The 18,420-nt window shown below is 40.1% G+C and overlaps 1 protein-coding gene across 7 annotated transcripts in view; it reads left to right on the forward strand.

Annotated features, from left to right (window-relative positions):
- syngap1b (synaptic Ras GTPase activating protein 1b) overlaps positions 1-18,420 on the forward strand; it is a 108,997-nt gene that overhangs the window by 64,498 nt on the left and 26,079 nt on the right. For 6 of the 7 annotated variants that reach the window (XM_026372704.1, XM_026372706.1, XM_026372708.1 and 3 more), the window contains 7 exons: positions 5,858-5,949; positions 9,323-9,444; positions 13,196-13,349; positions 13,687-13,785; positions 16,245-16,484; positions 17,186-17,521; positions 17,604-17,748. In XM_026372704.1, the coding sequence (XP_026228489.1) occupies positions 5,858-5,949; positions 9,323-9,444; positions 13,196-13,349; positions 13,687-13,785; positions 16,245-16,484; positions 17,186-17,521; positions 17,604-17,748 (1,188 nt within the window). Of the gene's footprint in view, positions 1-5,857; positions 6,346-9,322; positions 9,445-13,195; positions 13,350-13,686; positions 13,786-16,244; positions 16,485-17,185; positions 17,522-17,603; positions 17,749-18,420 lie in introns of all 7 variants that reach the window. The other variant, XM_026372710.1, reaches the window with a different exon arrangement.

An 18,420-nucleotide genomic window follows, 5' to 3' on the forward strand; every position in this document is an offset into this window, starting at 1 on the left:
ATGTGTATGGATGCATGCTATAACTTGAACAGTAGCTTAATAAGTGCACAAATGCCCAATCACTTTCTCTATTCTGAACATAGTACTGTTACGTAGTACTGTATGTCTGAAACTAAAATGTTAGGTATTTCAGGGTAAAAAAAAAACATTGCCATGGAAACAAAACACAGAGCCTGAGTTGGGATCAAAAAAAGAGTGAGTGAGAAATACTGTAGATTTAAATGGACGTGTGCAGACTTTCTTTCATTCAAAATGCTTTTGTTAACACTGTAATAGAAATGCTTAACGGCTTCAATTAATTGAGACTGCCATTAAAGTAAAGAATACAGGTGTTAAAAAAGACAATCACCATGCAACTGCTTTTAATTTGGTGCTGCTCAATACCCCCCAGCTCACATAGACATCTCCCATCTCTCTGCTTGCATAAAGACAGTGGATCAGGAGATTGACTGATTCTGAATGAGCCTTTGCACATGCTGCCACCCACACTTCTTCACTCTGCGCATGTTAGGCATAAAGAGGAGCAGGTATGGTATACTACGTTAAAGAAGTGAATTTATGGTCTGTATTCAACTTGAAGAGTACCATTTTCTAAATTGAGAATGTGCTCTCAGCACCCACTCCTGCCAAATGATGCATAATGCAGCCAGTGGAGTAACCCCACGTGCATATTAACAATATAGGTGGAGGAATCCACACATGCATTCTGGTTCAGCTTGTCTCCATAGACTTGGTTGTCCAGTCTGGTCTCAGTCTTAGGCAAAGGACAATCAGTTAGATAACTGAAGAAGAGGCAACACTTAGTAATCAGGTCCCAAACACCATCAGTAATGATGTTGTCATAGAAGCCAAGTATTTTATTGCTGAATTAGCAGAAATTACCACAATAAAAAAATATTTGATGTGAAAAAGGCAATGGTCAAATGTGGGAGGGGATGTTGGTAGTTAGTTTGCCTGTCAGGAAAAGAGTAATGATAGTGTTGTGGCCAAAACTATGTTCATACATACAGTACATAAATGAATATTTGATATTTCAGCTGTGGCCGACAGAAACAAAATGACATTTTCTCTGGCGTTGCTGAAATATTAAGGGTAACATGATTCATGGTTTAACCAGTGGAACATTTCATTTCAATTTTGATAAAAAAGGTATTTTAAAAACATTTTAAAACATGTGCTGTATGCTACACAGAGACATTTAGCTTCATTTCGTATACAGTATAGATGTTTGTTGTGCTTGTGTTTTCATGACATGCTATCACCCAGCCCTTTATTTTTACAGCATAATCTTATCTCAGGGTGCATTTACTAGCCTTTTCCTTAGAATAATCAAAATGAAAGCAGACAGTGTGTTTGCACTGGTAAAGTTGAGAAATATTTGGAAGTCAAATTGATTTAAGTTCCAGCACTGCTCAGGAGTCTCTTTGGAGATTAACAAACTAAATGCTTACATGGTACGGGGGATTCTAGCTCAGCAATATCTGAGTGTGAACACAAACTGCTGTAAGTGGCTCTTCATAAGAAAACGCTTAGGAAGATAGTTTGTCGCTTGTGAAGAGTTTTGTTGTGCTGGTTACAAATCACTTGACAATTCAACAATCTACTGAAACTTTGTTGTTACAGCTAAACAGACTTATTTCTTATTTCTGCAGAACTTTTTCTCATTTTAATGTGCACACATCATAATTATTAAACCCATCTTTCAATAGTCATTCATTTGTTAAATGGCCCTATACTACAGTTTAGTTTCTAATACAAAATAATTAGTATAGTGATGTAATACAAGGGGATTTGGGAGATTTATAGTTATTTATATCACACAGACACAAACTTTCCAAAATAGCAAAGTGTGTGTTTTTGTAGTACACACTGTTGAGGGAAAACAACGGCAGCTGCAACTTCATAAAGCAGACAAACAGTTGGTTGATTTCCAAGAGAAATCAAGACTCCCTCCATTGGAGGTTGTAATAAAACATGTGCTCTCTGAGTCTTACAACTCCGAATTGGCATTAAGTAACTCCCTTCTTTTTTATCACTTCAGGGGTTAGTTATACGTTATCTCGCTGGCTGTTTGTTTGTCCGATCTCACTGTGCTATAGTTAAACCCACAGAAAGAGCCCAAACTTTGGTTTTCTTACCATAAGGCTGATGCCAGTTGAATATTTTCTTGGCACAATCTGCTCCTTCTAGCCAAGGTAATTAGTTTGAAAAATTATACATTCTTAAAAGGACCTTTGTTTCACTGTGCTGAAGCCCTTTAATTGAGATGGGTGCAGTCATGATGCATATACAGTATAATGATGGCGTAACCTCCAGCCATACAGGCCATTACCCATGATAATTGTTGTTAATTAACACTTCCTGCAGAGTAACAGACACCTAAGAAACTGTGAATACTACTGCGAACCATGATGGCATCCACTTAAGATGAATGAACAATATTTAAATAAAGCAAACTAAGTTCATGAACTGACACATATCGAGAATAAAAGAAATCAATTCGTAGAAAAATTCAGTTCACCAGTAAATTAAAATTCTTTAAATTGAAGTATCATCTTCAAGCGCTATTACAAAATGCAGCTTTGAGGAGATTAACATGAACTTGACTTTTCATACAATTACTATCAAATGTAACCCTGACACCTTTTATTAGAGCTAGATGTTCAGAGCAAGTGTTTCCCCCTTTCCTGTGATTTGTCGGCCACCTTTTCAGGTAAAATCCCTGCTTTCCCAAATTTAATTTAGAAGACTCCTTCAGCAGTCAGTCATCCCCTACAGAGTTTCAACTGGTAGTTTTGAAGCCGTGGATTTGGGCAAAGAGACACTGGTATAGTTTGTGTCGACTGTCTGACAAACACCTTCATGGTCATCTTTTTCCCTTCTTGCGTGGGTTGGAGAAAATGTTAGGATTGCAGACAGCAAGACGGGCAGGCTCACAGTGAAAAGATTGCCATTTGGACAGGTAAATGAAAGACAGTGAAAGGAGAGGGATGGTGAGGATACAAGAGGAATACAGATAAAGGTAAGTAGGGAGAAAATGGAGGGTTCTAGATGCCACGCATATCTGAAAGGGAGGGGAAAAGAGGGTGGTACGAAAACAAGAAGAGGGTGCAAGGAGGAGAAAAGAAAATCAGAGAGAGGAGAGAGAGAGAGACAAGGGGCTGAGGAGAAGTAGAGAGATAAATGCACTATTTGAATTATGTAAAATAGCTGCGTGGGAGAGAGGAGGTGTGTGTCTGTGTGTGTTATTAGTGTGACTGTGTGACAGAAGAGGCTGAGAGAGGGAGATAGAAAAGAAAAGAGCAGAGATAGATAACATGAGATAGGATGGAAAAATAGATCAAACAAATGTAACTATATTCTGCATCAAGCCAAAGCATGTAGACAGAAAAGAGGTTTTCAAATGCAGATGGAGATGATAAAAATTCATAACTAAGCTCTAGTTTGACGTAGGTGGTCACCCTGACTTTATTGGACAAGGAACTGTATTATCTTCATTGGGTGGAAATGTGCAACATGTTCCTGACACTTTATCTGAGGATGTCCAGGTTAAAAGAGTGTTTGTACTGACATGGCTCTGCAGATGGAGAGCAGCGGTGAACAGTTGGTAGGTTGAAAGATTTATTAAGTAATGGGTGGGGTTTGACATTTTTTTGCAAACATTCGTGATGCCCAGAGGATGTTTCTAGATGAACTCCTTCTACTTTACAACTACAGTAGTTTCACTGAAGGTCACAATTTTAACAGACCCGGTGAAATCTAACAGATGGATTGGAACAAACGTTTGTGCAGAGAGTCGTGGTTGAACAATGAATGTTTCGTCTTCAACCACCTAACATGGTTCACATTTTGGTCAGAGGTTTAGACGTGTTAATCTAGCAGCAGCTAATGTAGCTACAAGCTCCTGGTCTGAAGCAGAGATGAGAAGCAGGCAACAGCGATCTGGTAACCTCACTTTTATCTAACTCCACACTCTCCTGACCTCCCCGGGGTGTTTGCACTTACATCAACAAATAGCTGGACTCAAAGCTGTAGCCCTTAGTGTGTTGAGTTGAGTTATGCTATGACTGGAAAGTTGCTTTCTGCCAAAACCATCAGTGATTTGTTTTTACAAGTTGCTCTTCCTTTCTCTCTATTGGTAACTTATGTTACATAATGTATGCACCTAGTAAATCACCAGTCTATGTTATTTAAAATGAGTTTGTGTTGAATAGTAAACTAAGGGGTGGCACAGTTGTGTAATGGTTAGTGACATCTGACGTCTGTGACATGAGTCTGTTTGTCTGTCACGTTATGTGATAGACTGGTAAACTGAGTCTGCTTTGCTTTCCACTGGAATTAAGATGATCCCGACGCTGAACTCCACCACTGCACATAGTAAATGCATAAAGTTAAACTTTTCCCTGTCACATCTCTGGGTCCTTTTTGTCTCTGTCTCACACAATAGGGTTTACATAGCAACTATACTGGGTTCATATTGACAATGAATGGCAGCTGTCAGTGAATTGTCGCTGTTAATGTGAACATCCCGTTACTGAGTCCTAAGGCTGACAGGAGTTTCATTTTTAAACTCAGTTAGGTCTGAAGACCTCAGACAGGAATCCACCAACTTTAGTAGTACAACCTAAAAGACGTTTAATGTGTAAAATCAATAGAGTTACCCTTTAAGAGAAATGTCTGCAACTACTTGCCATTTAATGCTGTTAAACATTGATAATGCTCTACAGTGAAGTATTTTAAGGATCTCTTTAGTTTGTATCTTGCATCAGGTCTAGATCTTTAATTTGCCCAATTATTTGTTAGTTTATGACCACAACTGTGCAGCACATTAGCAAATATTAGCATGTTAACACAGTTAAGTAATGTGATGAATGCCAGTTAACCTTACAGGTTAAATATCAGTATGTTAACATTGTACAGCCTCACAGAGCTCCCACTGAATGGGGTACTGTACTCCTGTCAAGGTGAAGAATAAGTAGGCTCAAAGGTGTTTTTCATCATATGAAGCATGTAGAGGAATTAATCTTGAGGTGATGCAGAGACAGCCTTATAGTACTGATATAAACTTTTATTGAGTTTCTTGACATTTTCTGGAAGAACAGGGACAGGGAATTGGAAAACATACCGACCAAAAACGAGCTTGCACATTCAATATTCACTCCGATTTTTGATTTAATATTTGGGCCTGCAGTGGGTAAACAGTCCAGCCAGGTCAGCCAGTCCTCCTGCGTTTTGTTTCCTGTTATCTAAATGTACATTTACACTCTCTCTGTCATCCATCAAGCATAGGACAGGAGTTTATTCCCTTACTGGCCGAGTCAATGCATGCTCTGGCACCAACTCGCTACTGGAAGTCAATAAGTACTTTGTTTGTTTAATGCTCACTCCTCTATATCCATGCATCTCCCATTCTCTCCCATCTTCCTTCCCTTCAACATGCCGACTGTTTACATTCGCCTTATCTGATGTTCGGACAGTAAATCTATGTCTTCGATAGTTTCTCGCCTATGTTGTCAATATTCTCCCTCTCAGGGATGAAGTTTTTTCAGTTTGTGTGTGTAGCAACAGAAACTGCAGCTGCATCCGTGGACGGGTGTAAGCCTACATGGCTATATGTCTGCCTTGCTTACATTTGACCTCTTTCTAGCTTTCTTTCCTCTCCGACTGTGAATAACAGCTTGCTCATAGCTATTTATTTCCACAATGGCCCCGTCTTTCTCTCTCCACATCCTCCTGCTCTACCTGTGTCGAAGTGTGAAGTTTTTGGTCCTGTCCTCATTTTACTTTTGATGTTTTCCCTTGCGCTTATGTCTAATAGTGCCTTACTTGAGACACTCTCTTTTGCTTTCCTTCTCAGATCATCGCGCCCGGCGGAAGAGCATAGCCACTGGGAAGCAGCCCAGCATGGAGGTCCCTCCCACTGCCCCCCTTCAACCCTTCCGACAATCCGTGAGTAACCTCCCCTGTCCCCGGCCTCGCTCGTTGCCTCCATCCCTTACGCTGTCCCTCCTTCCTCCTCCCACCCTGGGCCCACCTTACACTTGTGGCCGCCGGGCCAGCGGCACCCCGCCTCACCCATTCCCTCTCTCCCTTGCTGTTTCCCCTTCCTTCACCTTATGCCAGCAGCAGCACCAGCAGCAGCAAAAGGGGTTCAAGAAAGGGTCCAGCACACCCCCTTTGCCCCACTCGCTGCCCCTCTCCCCCTCCCTGTCCTTCACCCTGCCCCACTCACCTGCTGCCTCCTCCTCCTCCCCCCCTTTCTCATACTGGGGCGGAGACTGGAGGGCTGCCGGTTCGATTCCAGTGGCAGGAGGAATGTTTATTGCACCACTGCCCTCAGTCGAGGTATGTGACACAAACATAGCTGAAACAGAGACACTGGCTTCGTTTACATGCACCACAAATGTTCATGTAACCAGGTGCTGGTCTGACTTTGTAGCGTTCTACACAAACATGGAAAGCTCTCACATCTTTTAGTTGTGGTTTCTGAAGTGTGTGTGCACCGTGCTAAAGAACCATACCAGTGTGTTTGCAAGTTTAATCTCTCTAGCTAAAGGTTTGTGTAATATTTAAAATTTTGGAAATTACTTTTCCGGCCTTATAGAGCTGCCACTGGTCTCCACTAATTTCTCAATAGAAGGGAAATCAATTAGCAGACTCTTGAAACACACTTGAGTTGTGCAATGGAACACATTCATTTGCATGCAAGTTATTTTATCTGTGATGTAATGTAGTTTAAGTGCAGATTTATTTATTTATTTATTTAATGCTGCACTGCTATTTACATCACCATTTGCATCACTAAGTCACAAACTAATTACACGTTATGTATATGTGCAATGAAGCCTCCACAGTAAAAAACCCTTAGATTTAATAGTGTAATCATAAACAAGACATAGAACAGAGAACAGATCAGAGAAATGCAATTTAGTGTATTAGTTATTATTTTAGATGTTAATTTAATGTTTTGTGTTTTTACTTACTGCTCTATTTGTATTACTGGTTCTGGACATAGTAAATTGTGTTTTATTTCCAAGAAAATATACATCTCAATCATCCTTCAAGACTCTGATAATAGAGTTTAACCTCATACTGATTAAAACCAGTGGATTTTTTCAGTAGGATACAGATAAAACATCTTCTAGTTAAAATGTTAAAAGAGCAGTATTACAGATGGTTAACTGATATAAATTCAATGTGGCTTGTAGTAAATGGACTAAAATACAGTAAGCACCTGGTATGATTTTTTAATGTCACCATAAGATACTGTAAGCTTTAAAAAATGCGCTGTCACTATTACTTAATGTCTCTGTAAAAGTAGAGCAGAGCTGGCAGCCTAACCTGAAACAAAAATACTCTGTTTATTGTTTTATTCATGGTGACTCAATCACAAGTTATCAAATGTGCACATAAAACGGCTTAAAGCATATATTAGTGTTTTATTAAGGTTGTGCCTGTGGTTTATGTTGGCCTTCTCCTTTCCAGTAGTCCTGCAGGTGTTTCCACATAGTCTCTGCAGCTGGAAATAGCAGAGCATCACGTCAGAGGCCCATTCAGTATTGTCATATGTAAATCATCTGTCACATACTTAAAAACTACAGAAGCCATAAAACTAATTTGAGCAATTATAAATCCTCAGTTTATTGGTCAAAGCTCTTATGTTTCCTTATTATTTCAGTAATTTTCCTACTATTGCATTATGGTGGTGAGAATGAATTCTTTGATTGGATGAGTAAACCTAAAGCGGCAGGGAGGAAAGTCACATTATGGGATGCAGACACAACTTTTGATCAGTTGCAGATGGTTTTGTTATTACCTTGTTATTACCACACTTAAAGTAAATATTTGGTGAAGTGATAGCCGCACAGCCTTGTCCTTGGTAAATCACCAAGACTTTGTACATGGAAACAGAGCTATTGAAGATGATGTACTGTGATTCAGGCTTTTCTCTCACTGTGCATTGAATACTTTTTACTTTTTGAGACTTAAAGTGTCAGACGGAGCGGCTAATCAAATCAGATTTAGTCATGCAGGCTATTAGCTTGGAACCAGCAGATGGAGCCAAGACTTTAGTCATATCCTCAAGACAGGCTTCAAAGCCATTCGACTCAGGCCAGATGACAATGTGTCATTTCCCTTCAGTCATTCTCCCACTGGATAATGCTGTTATGCTATACGTATATAAATTATATTACTGTGAGGATTCAGGGTGCACCTGAAAGCTGAATTGGAGAAGCTCCTGTATGGCACAATGGTAGATTTCAAGAAAAACAACTGCATGTATCTGTTGAGTTATTTAAACACTTAAGCTACTTTCACACCTAAGATTTTTTGGTCTATAAAGGTTTTTTGAAGTTGTAAATTGTATTAGTGGACAGATGAGAAATGCTTAAAAAAGAGATGATTATTTTAATTTTCAATCATCTGCACATTCATCTATTCTTCATTAATCAGTCTATAAAATATAATAAAAAAATCCAGTGCTTTTTTGCATGACCAACACTCCAAAACTCAAAGATATTTTATATACAGTAATAATTTTCCCCAAAAATGACTTAAACAGTAGTTGTCAATTATGTTTTAGGTAACTGACTGAACAAGAAGTGCATTTTTCCCACCTTCATGTGATTCTCTCTTTCACTACAGAGTCATATTTCTATGACCACTGACTGTTTTTGTATATTTGACTGAAATGTCTTTGGGACATTAAGAACTGGACACAGCTCAGGCTCAGTTTAAAGTCTGAAAAACTCACATCTGTCCAGTTCTCAAACCTAAAATATTAGATTTTAGTAGAGACAATAATCAGCGGACATGAAAATGGTAACAAGATCTTTAGTAACTAATATGCGTGTGCAATTTCCTGTTTCAAATCCACAGACGGTGTGAGTTTTGTCCATGTAAGAAAGCTCATGTAGAGACTGATGCTCTTGTTGTTGGTCTGCATGGCACACCAATGCCCACCACAGGATCTGTTATGACACTACAGTTCTTCGTGGCAAGTGGACATGTGTGGGTGTATGATTTCTTGTGGATAACAAATTATTATAAACCTTGTTGCTCTCCCCCGTCTTGCATCATGTGTTTCATTTGTGTACGTCTCCATCTGATTTTGGTGTCACTTAATACATCTGACATACCCCACACTGACTTCATGGGAATAATTTTTCCCCTTCAAACCACCCGACTCTTGGGTGGACTCTTGGTCACCACTCATCTTTGCCGACTCATGCCATCTCTGTAACTCCGCACCATGCACGTCCTCCCTCTCCTTCTCCATCTGTGTGCCCTTGTTGTTGCTCTCCTCCTCCATCCGCTCCAGAGTTTCCTCAGTAGAAGGTTGAAGGGCTCGATCAAGAGGGCTAAAAGTCAGCCCAAACTGGACCGAACCAGCAGTTTCCGCCACATGATCCTCCCCCGCTTCCGCAGTGCCGACCAAGACAGGTCAGTGAGTCAGTGTGTGTGAGCGATTTCAAGTATTCATTTGTCAGTTTATCTGCTGTGTCTGTCTTTGCCCCTGCAGTGTGTAGGTGCATTTATGTATGGAATCTGTTTTTAACTCGTTTCTCCCAGACTGTTCAAATGTAATGCAAACAATTCACGCTCCCATCTGCTTTCTGGTATCTTTCCCTTCAGTTAAGTGTTAACCAATTCAGAATCACTTTCACTTAGGTAGACATGTAGATATTATTAGATGAGGGGATGGCGGATTTCATGAGGCCCTGTTATTTGAATGTAGCATTTTACAAATTGCTGTTAAAGTGTGAAGGTCTGTGATAGACTTGAGCAGCAGATTGTGTGCTGCAGTGCATGCTACGATAGGGTCCAGCCTTCTGAGTTCACAGTCAATGATTATGTGGCAGTGCATCTACCTATCAATCTCTGTCTTTTTATCTTTCCCAATCTCATCTTCTCCCTTGCTGCTTCTCTGCTTATCTCCTTCTGCCATCTCTATCGCTATTTCTATCTGTCATTCCACATCTATCTCTATCGATCTACTTCTATCTCTCACATGTCTATTTCTATTCATCACTGTTATAAATTGTTATTATTTTACTCATCCGTGTCCCACTGCAGCGTCATTAACAATTAAAACTCTCACCACTCTCTGTTTTTCTGCCCGGACAGTGAAAAAACATCCCCGCTCTCTCCATGGCAACCAGTAGACAGCCATATGGTGGCTGTACAGACCATAATGAGTCAGTGGGAGATTGCTTAATTATACCCCCTCTGCGTCATGTATATAATTGTAGAAGCACTGGTATTCTTCAGACACAGCAGCACAAGTCGTGCATGTGTTTCTGTTTGGCCGTTAAACTCCTCTTTTCTCTCGCTTCTTCTTTGAAGATGACTTAAACATGTCCACTCAGTTTATCTGTACAGCATATTCCCACCAGACAGTTACGGTCAACACAAACACAAACTTCAAATCTGAACAAGGTCATCTTGATAATGTAGACACGGTGCAAACGAGCACACTGCAGAATCTTTTCTGAGCCAGGTGTCGGCCAGGGTTCGTCTCTTCATGATTTATTCATTTGGGAAGATTGTGGATGTCTATTATTCCTTGTTGGTCTGAGGAGACACAGAAAAAGTCAAGAGCCTCGTGAAGTCTAGGTTGTTTGCCAAGGCCCTCGTGGCTGATAACCATTTTCACAGCTCCTGGTTTACTCTGGATGCTTTCTGTCAGAGATGTCGGCGAACATCTGCAGCTTCCTTCATTGCTTGTCTTCTTTTTCATCTTTATTCATTCAGGGAGGGTTTGCTGAGAAAACATGCCCTTTTTCTGCTGAGTTTGAAATTCATGCAGCCATAAATGTACCTCTGAGCTCCCAAAGAGACTCTAAAACCCATAATGATATATAGTCTTATAGTTATTTCTTCAATAATTATCTTTAACTGGTTGTTCATGCAGATGTTCAGCATTCTGACCGACTTCTTCCCATACGATACTGTAACAGGCTCATGATATTCCATTTAAAGTGAATAGTAAATAAGACAATTTGCATATTTTTGAAGGTGGAAGAAGCAAGTAATTCACTGACCAATCACTTCAGGTCTATTGACATGATATAGGATGTTTTGTTCACTTACATTTCTTTGTGTAAAACCTCTCGTCAGACCTGTTCTGCTTTAGTTCCCCCGCGAGAAAACATACAAAAAGTTTTTCCCTGCCTAATCGAGGACCTCAGTCCTGCTGAGGTAGTTTTCTTAGATGCGAGGTTCATTAGCCGTGATGTGTTAAATATAATTCGCAAGGTGTGTGTGTGTGTGTGTGTGTGTGTGTGTCGCCTTTCCATGTCTCCCCAGTGAGACCTCATGTAGATCTTCATGTACCTCCAGCAATCTCGCTCTCTTCTCAGTCTCTTTATCCACTGCAGCCTTTTCACATCCTTCCTTTCCTCCTTTGTCTTTCCTTTACTTTATCTCCCCTAACTTTCTTCCTCTCCAGAGGATCCACTGTTTACATAATTAATGCGATGTCCTCAGAGAGGTCTTCTTTCTCGATCCTCCACCTCTCGCCCTGGTCTCTCTCAGTCTTTTCTTCTCATATCCTCTCATGACCTCCCCCACTCTTTCTCTCCTTTACTCAGTATTCCCCTCAATCTGACTCATTCCTTTGGGTCTATTTTTATCTCTCCCTCTCCCTGACTCTCTCTCTATGTTTTCCCCCCAGTCCCCTGTAATCAGTGCTCTGTTGATGAACATTATGATTGAACGTAGACAAAAGCGGTGTAAGCGTGCAGGGGAGAAGCTGGGAATCGGGCGCAGCACGGAGGATATCTTTTCTACAGCAATCTTTAATTTTTACTCATTTCCATCCCCTTTTTCTTCTCTGAGGGGCTTCTTCACGCCTGACTGTCCCTCTTCAGTCTCCGGTTAGACCCATTGTGTCATCATACGTCTGTCTTAGTGACTTGCTGCTGAGCTGGTCTGTAATTTTTCATGCTTCTGTGGATGCATGCGCATGTGGGACTAAGTGCGTAGGTGGGCATGATGGATGGACTTTAGAGGTCACTTATTAGTGTGGGCTCTTCGCAAATGGGTGTCAGGGTTAATGATATTATTAGGAATAATTTAAAAATACTGTGTGTAGAGTTTAAAGGACTGGACAGCTGTGTAAATGCTAAAACACGAGGTCTAGTAAATACAGTATGTACTGTATTTAGCTACCTGTCCTCTTAAATCAAAACTGTTACGTTGTGAAACACTATCCTTTTGATCATGTGTAATTGTCAATATGATAAATCTAATAATTTACATTTCAATCAAGGTTTTAATCAGCATTTCAGAACAGTAGAGCAGATCAGAGCCACTTTGCTGTCCAGTGATTGTGCTTTTCTTTCAAATTCAGCTGATGAACTTGGTGACATTAGAGGCTCCTCTCTCTACAGCCGCCTTTTCATTATTTAGAATTGACAGTTTCAATATTTTCTGAAGTGTTTTACTTCTGAGTTAATTTGATTATTTGCTGTTTAAAACGTCACCATTGATGCCATTTCACCACATTTTAAATTGTGGAATTAAATTAAAAACCCTGAATTCAGTAGTGTGTAGAGCAGGTACAGCTCTGAGTCTTCTTTGGTAAGTGCCACACCTGGATTTAAGCAGTTTATCTCATCCTTCCTGGCAGCTCTGCTTAAGTTCCCTCAGATTGATCTATAAACTTCTGGATCTACAGTCTTCAGACTTGTCCTCAAGACACTCCAGCATTGTCCTTGGCTCCGATAAACAATAGATAAACACAACTCAGTCTCAGGTGTCAAGATTTTGACCAGCCCCTGCTGCTGAGAAGCTTCACGATGTCAGCACTATGCTTCACCTCAGGCATGCTACTGTATTAGCAAGATGATGAGCAGTGGACTGTATACACACACAGGACTTTGTCTTTCTGAACTATGTCCAGACAGTTGCATATTAGAGAGTAAGTGAAGGTGATTGATGAATCAGCTGTGTTGTTTTTATGTTTTTTTTATTTGCAGATATTCAATTACTCGAGTATCTTGAGAGACACATACTGTATTATCATTTAAATGTCTTCTTGCTGACATTAGACATTCATATCACATGTTAATATCCCCTTTATTGCTCTAGTTTAACACAGATATAAAACACATAGACATATATAGAGACATGAAGTGCAATGCGACCTTCACTTAATTCCAAATCTGGCTACAACTGTCTCTCCTCCTAGGACCCGTTTGATGCAGAGCTTCAAAGAGTCCCATTCCCATGAGTCCTTGCTGTCCCCCAGCAGTGCTGCTGAGGCACTGGACCTTACTCTGGATGAGGATGCCGTCATCAAACCTGTCCACTCAAGCATCCTGGGACAAGAGTACTGCTTTGAGGTGAGTACTGAGTTGCACAATGTGGACAAACTACAGTACACGAAGTGCAGAGTACAGAACAATCAAACTTGTTGTTCCATCCTGACCAGTGACAGTGATGTGAAATGAAAATATGTTTTTTCATGTAAAAAAAAAATGAAAGGAATGAGGACACTGAAATGAGCCCTAGTCTCTACATAATTTGCTGCAGGAGTTTCAGCTTTTTCATCCTCCTTCCATTAATGGAACATGACAGAGGTTGACAGTGAACACAAGACATTGTTTTGGCGCTTTAGTTGCAGTCTCCATAGTTACTAATGGCTGTGGTTGTTGAATTTACCATTGGCTATAACCTCAGGTGACTACGGCATCAGGAACCAAGTGCTTTGCGTGTCGCTCAGCTGCAGAGAGAGACAAATGGATCGAGAACCTGCAGAGAGCTGTCAAGCCCAACAAGGTGAGGGGAGAGAAAGGGATGCGGTAGAGGAAGAAAAAAGGATGATCCCTCTGTCTGTGTGTCTCTCTCTCTCCTCCCCGTCTCCCGTTGTTGTCTGTTTTCAATACGAGTGCACCGCTTCATTTCTCTGTGTGAACTCCATCCTCGTGTCTGTGTGTGTCTGTGTTGAACAATTTAGTCACTACTCCAAGCAAATATAAAAGCTGCATGAGGTAATGTTGCAGGGTTGAGAATCCAAATAGCTGTTTTGAAAAACTTGGATATACACAAATCAGGTAATGTGATGTCAGTAAATTGCACACACTAAGCTCATGTTTACCAGCCTCGCCTGTCAGTGATACTTGGTACTAAAGGATACTGAAGAGGCAAGAAGCAAAAAATCGAAAACCGATGAGTTCAAGTCCCTTCTCACTGCTGTGTAGGAGACAAAGTCCTCATGCAAAAATCGATGCACAGATTTGATATGTTGCACTCAAAAGTTAATGCCGTTCGCAATTCATGCTCTTAATTTGTTTTCAATTTCCCCTTCACAATTAGTCTTGACCTGTCATAGGAGTCATTGAATATTCCTTCACAAGGCAAAAGCCAATTAGACTCAAAGTAATTATCAATTGCTCCGAATGACAGTAAAGTTTAGTGAAATAACAAATGAATTAACAAAATTCATCATCATCCTTATTTGACAATGTACTGTCACCTCTGATATGAATTCACGGACCCCTTCACTTTTAAAACATGTTGTCTAACTTGTTTTGAAATCATTCCCTCCATGTGGCCGCCAACTGTACGTCTTATTTTTTCTGTTTTGGGTCTTTAACACCAGTCATGATTCTGATAAACCTTGTGACTGCTCATTTCTTTAGAGCAACAATTACAGCTCTGTGGTGTGAAAATCTTGAATTTGGACTTTGGTGATTTTTTGGGGAATTAAACCTACAAACAGCTGCCTTAATGATTAAATCTCACTGACATGCATCCCTTGATGAACAGGAAGTGGTGAAACCAAACACAAACCTCACAGAAAAAGAGAAGTTCAAGATAAGAGAACTACTAAATATCTACATCTGACACCAGCGTATTATCAGTTAGTGTAGGAGAGATGCTATCCTTTATAATTCAATAAGATAAGATGATGCATGTTTAGTTCTTCATATCAGCTATGAAGTAAAACAAATATCTCAATTTACCTAAATCTCACTGTTCTGTAAAATCTTCCCACACTACCCTTTCTGGTGTACAGTGACCAGGCATGTGAGATATGTGGCTTTGATAGCAACCAGGGACTAAAGAGGTATAAATCCAGACTGAGAGGAAACATCACTCAAGCTGAATGCCTCGTCCAGATGCTTGAGCTGTGGGGGTCCTGGCTGAGTCGTGGAGCTCCAAGGACTCCATGTCGGGGTTCTCTCCAAAATCTTCCCCCTCCTGCCCCTGAACAACACGCACCATGCATCTCAAAGCAGATGCATTGACAGAGATAAAAAAAAAAAACCCACAGCTGAGACAGCGATTATCCTGATGCATCTTTTTAAAAAAGCCCCTTCTCTCTTTGAGCATTGATTTTTTTGAAAGGCAGACACTCCACCCCACTCCACCCTGCTTTAGGGTTTTATTAGTAAAATCAAGATAAGACAAAAACCGGGGAAGATTTAACATGATACCAAAACAGTAGAGCTCATGCTGGTGTTGCTGCACTGTTTGTGCATTCGCAAACTGAGCCACCAGATGCCCACCACATTCAAACTCAGAGGTTTGGAATTAATTATATCTCATGTTTGGCTCTGGTTATCAAACAGCATACATCTCGCTGATGCTCACATTCAGCTGTCTGAATTAGGACTTAAATATTCTGTAACAAACGGGGGCTAACAACAATGGCATTTCAGCCCAGTTTAAATGACTCAGCCTGTTCCATGAAAATTGCGCTGCAATCAACACGGCACTCTCTTCTCCCATGGGGGATGTCAAATATAGCTTGGGATCATGATTAGGAAGTGTAGCTGTCTATAGAAACATTACCACAATTGTCTGTCCCTCATCGTTGCTGCATATGTGCATTGTGTCATGTGTTTGTCTCTTGGCTCATGTGGATTACTTCTTTCAGCCCTTCTCTTATCTCATATTTTATTATCTTTCTTCTGTGTGTCTCTGACATGCTGTCTTCTGTCTCTGTATTCAAGACCAGAGTTCAAAGCAATTTATCATGTGTAGCCTACAATCAGACAGTAGCTCCACCACCATGTCAGCAAACCATTTCTTTCCTGTCCTGTGGTTCAGTTCCCCTGCAGGCTGACCTGCTGTTGCCCTTTATTCACACAGACTGCCTCTGCTTCCATATCTTTTTTCTTTCATGTTTGTCACATTTCACCCTGTAATGTATCTTCTCTTTTTAAAGCTCTTTAATTCAGTTTTCATTAGATGCATTTGATCTTATTTGACCACATTTCATCTCTACACAGGACAACAGCCGGAGGGTGGACAATGTGCTCAAATTGTGGATCATCGAGGCCCGCGAGCTTCCAGCCAAGAAACGTTACTACTGCGAGCTTTGTCTGGACGACATGCTGTATGCACGCACCACTAGCAAGCCCCGCACCGACACCGTTTTCTGGGGCGAGCACTTTGAATTCAACAACCTGCCAGCCGTCCGCAACCTACGCCTTCATTTGTACAAGGAGACAGACAAGAAGAGACGCAAGGTGACGAAGAGATCTGTAGAGTAACGTGCAATAATACAAATCGAGACACCAGTGCAGCAGTATTTACCTAATTTAAAATGCTGTTACTCAAAGTGACAAAATATTTGGTTATGCAGTACCCATAGTTTGGATCTGGGAAAAATTGTGTCGTAAAACCACACGAGTCTACTGCAAAAGAGAGTGCTGGCTCGAAAAAAAAAAAAAAGGAAAGCCAGAGACAGTTGAAATAATTGCTAAAATAATCACTGAGTTATACAGTAGTTATGGATCGAGAACCCTATCAACCCCCTGCAGATACTCAATATTATGGCCATTTATTTTTTATTTTTTATTAAATTTATTATTTGGAAGTAAAGTTTTATTTTTTGACCCTTGAGGTTAGTGCCAGTTTCAAACAATACATTTTAAAAGCAAGAGGATAAATTATGAGTCATAAATGCAATTGATTTTATTCTAAAGTTAGCCCACTATTACCACCATCATACCACAACAACTCATTTCTACTCTTTTCAAATGACCAGTGTTATGTATACTCATTATTAATTCAGTGCTTAAGCATAAAAGTTTTTTGGCATTTTCAGCAACATTATTCATTATTCACATTATTTTTGTCAAATACATGGTACAGCTTTAAAACAAACGCCTTTCTTTAACATATGCTTCACAACTAATATCGAGTGGCTTTCTTTTTTTCCTCTAAGGAAAAGAGCACATACTTAGGGCTCGTGAGCATCCCCATCTCAAGCATCACCGGACGTCAGTTTGTGGAGCAATGGTACCCCGTCATCCAGCCCAGCGTCCTCACAAAGGGAGCTGGTGTCGGAGGTGGGAAGATAATCAATGCATCACTACGCCTCAAATCCCGCTTCCAGACCATGAACATCCTGCCCATGGAGCTGTACAAGGAGTTTGCAGAGTACGTGACCAATAACTACCGCACTCTGTGTGCTGTGCTGGAGCCTGTGCTGAGTGTCAAGAGCAAAGAGGAAGTGGCCTGTGCATTGGTGCATATACTGCAGAGCACAGGGAAAGCTAAGGTATGACTCTCTCTGACCTTCTGATCAGAAACTCTAGTCATTTATTGCATTTAAAATTATTTTGTTTCTCCTGTTTTTTCAGGATTTCCTTTCAGACATGGCGATGTGTGAGGTAGACAGATTCATTGACCGAGAACACCTTATATTCAGAGAGAACACTCTGGCAACCAAAGCCATAGAAGAGTACCTCAAACTGATCGGACATAAGTACCTCAAGGATGCTATAGGTGAGACAGAATATCAAGCTAGTCACTGTATAATAGCATCAGTACAATATTCACATCAAATACATTTTTTGTAACTATAAACTCAGCACCTTATGTGTAGTGAAGTACAGCAAAATAGAATAAAACTTGCTGTATTCACTGGTTTCATTAATGGACTTTTTCACGTGTGCTAAAAAAAGGCTAAGAAATAGACTGTAGTTTAGGGCGGCTATTTCCAATAGTAAGAAAGTGAAAGAACAACATAATCACATTAAATGATAAGAGCGAAATAATTAACAAAATAACTCAACAAAATAATTGCTGAAATTTTTCCAAACAGGAAATTTCTAAAGTCATAAAGATTAAATCTATATTTATATATATTTTTAAAAGTGAGTAATTAGGCTTGTAAATAAAGCTAGAAGGTTTTCCTTTTTGTAAGTTAATTTAGAGTAAAACACTAAAAGACGAGCCTTTATTCCTGTATTAAGATTTGTTAGTTATAACTATATAAGTTGTAAAATCAACATAATGTTTGACATTGCATGTAATTCAGTAGAATAATATTTCTTAACATTGATTAGGGGTATTGTAAAGAAGAAACAACTGGAATTAATTTGAGTATGAAAACATTATTTGAAATTAAATAATGAGTATAATAAGGTGCGTTACACTGATGGAGTTAGTGCTCTG

This window comes from Anabas testudineus, chromosome 16 (assembly GCF_900324465.2).
Source record: "Anabas testudineus chromosome 16, fAnaTes1.2, whole genome shotgun sequence".
Lineage (NCBI taxonomy): Eukaryota > Metazoa > Chordata > Actinopteri > Anabantiformes > Anabantidae > Anabas > Anabas testudineus.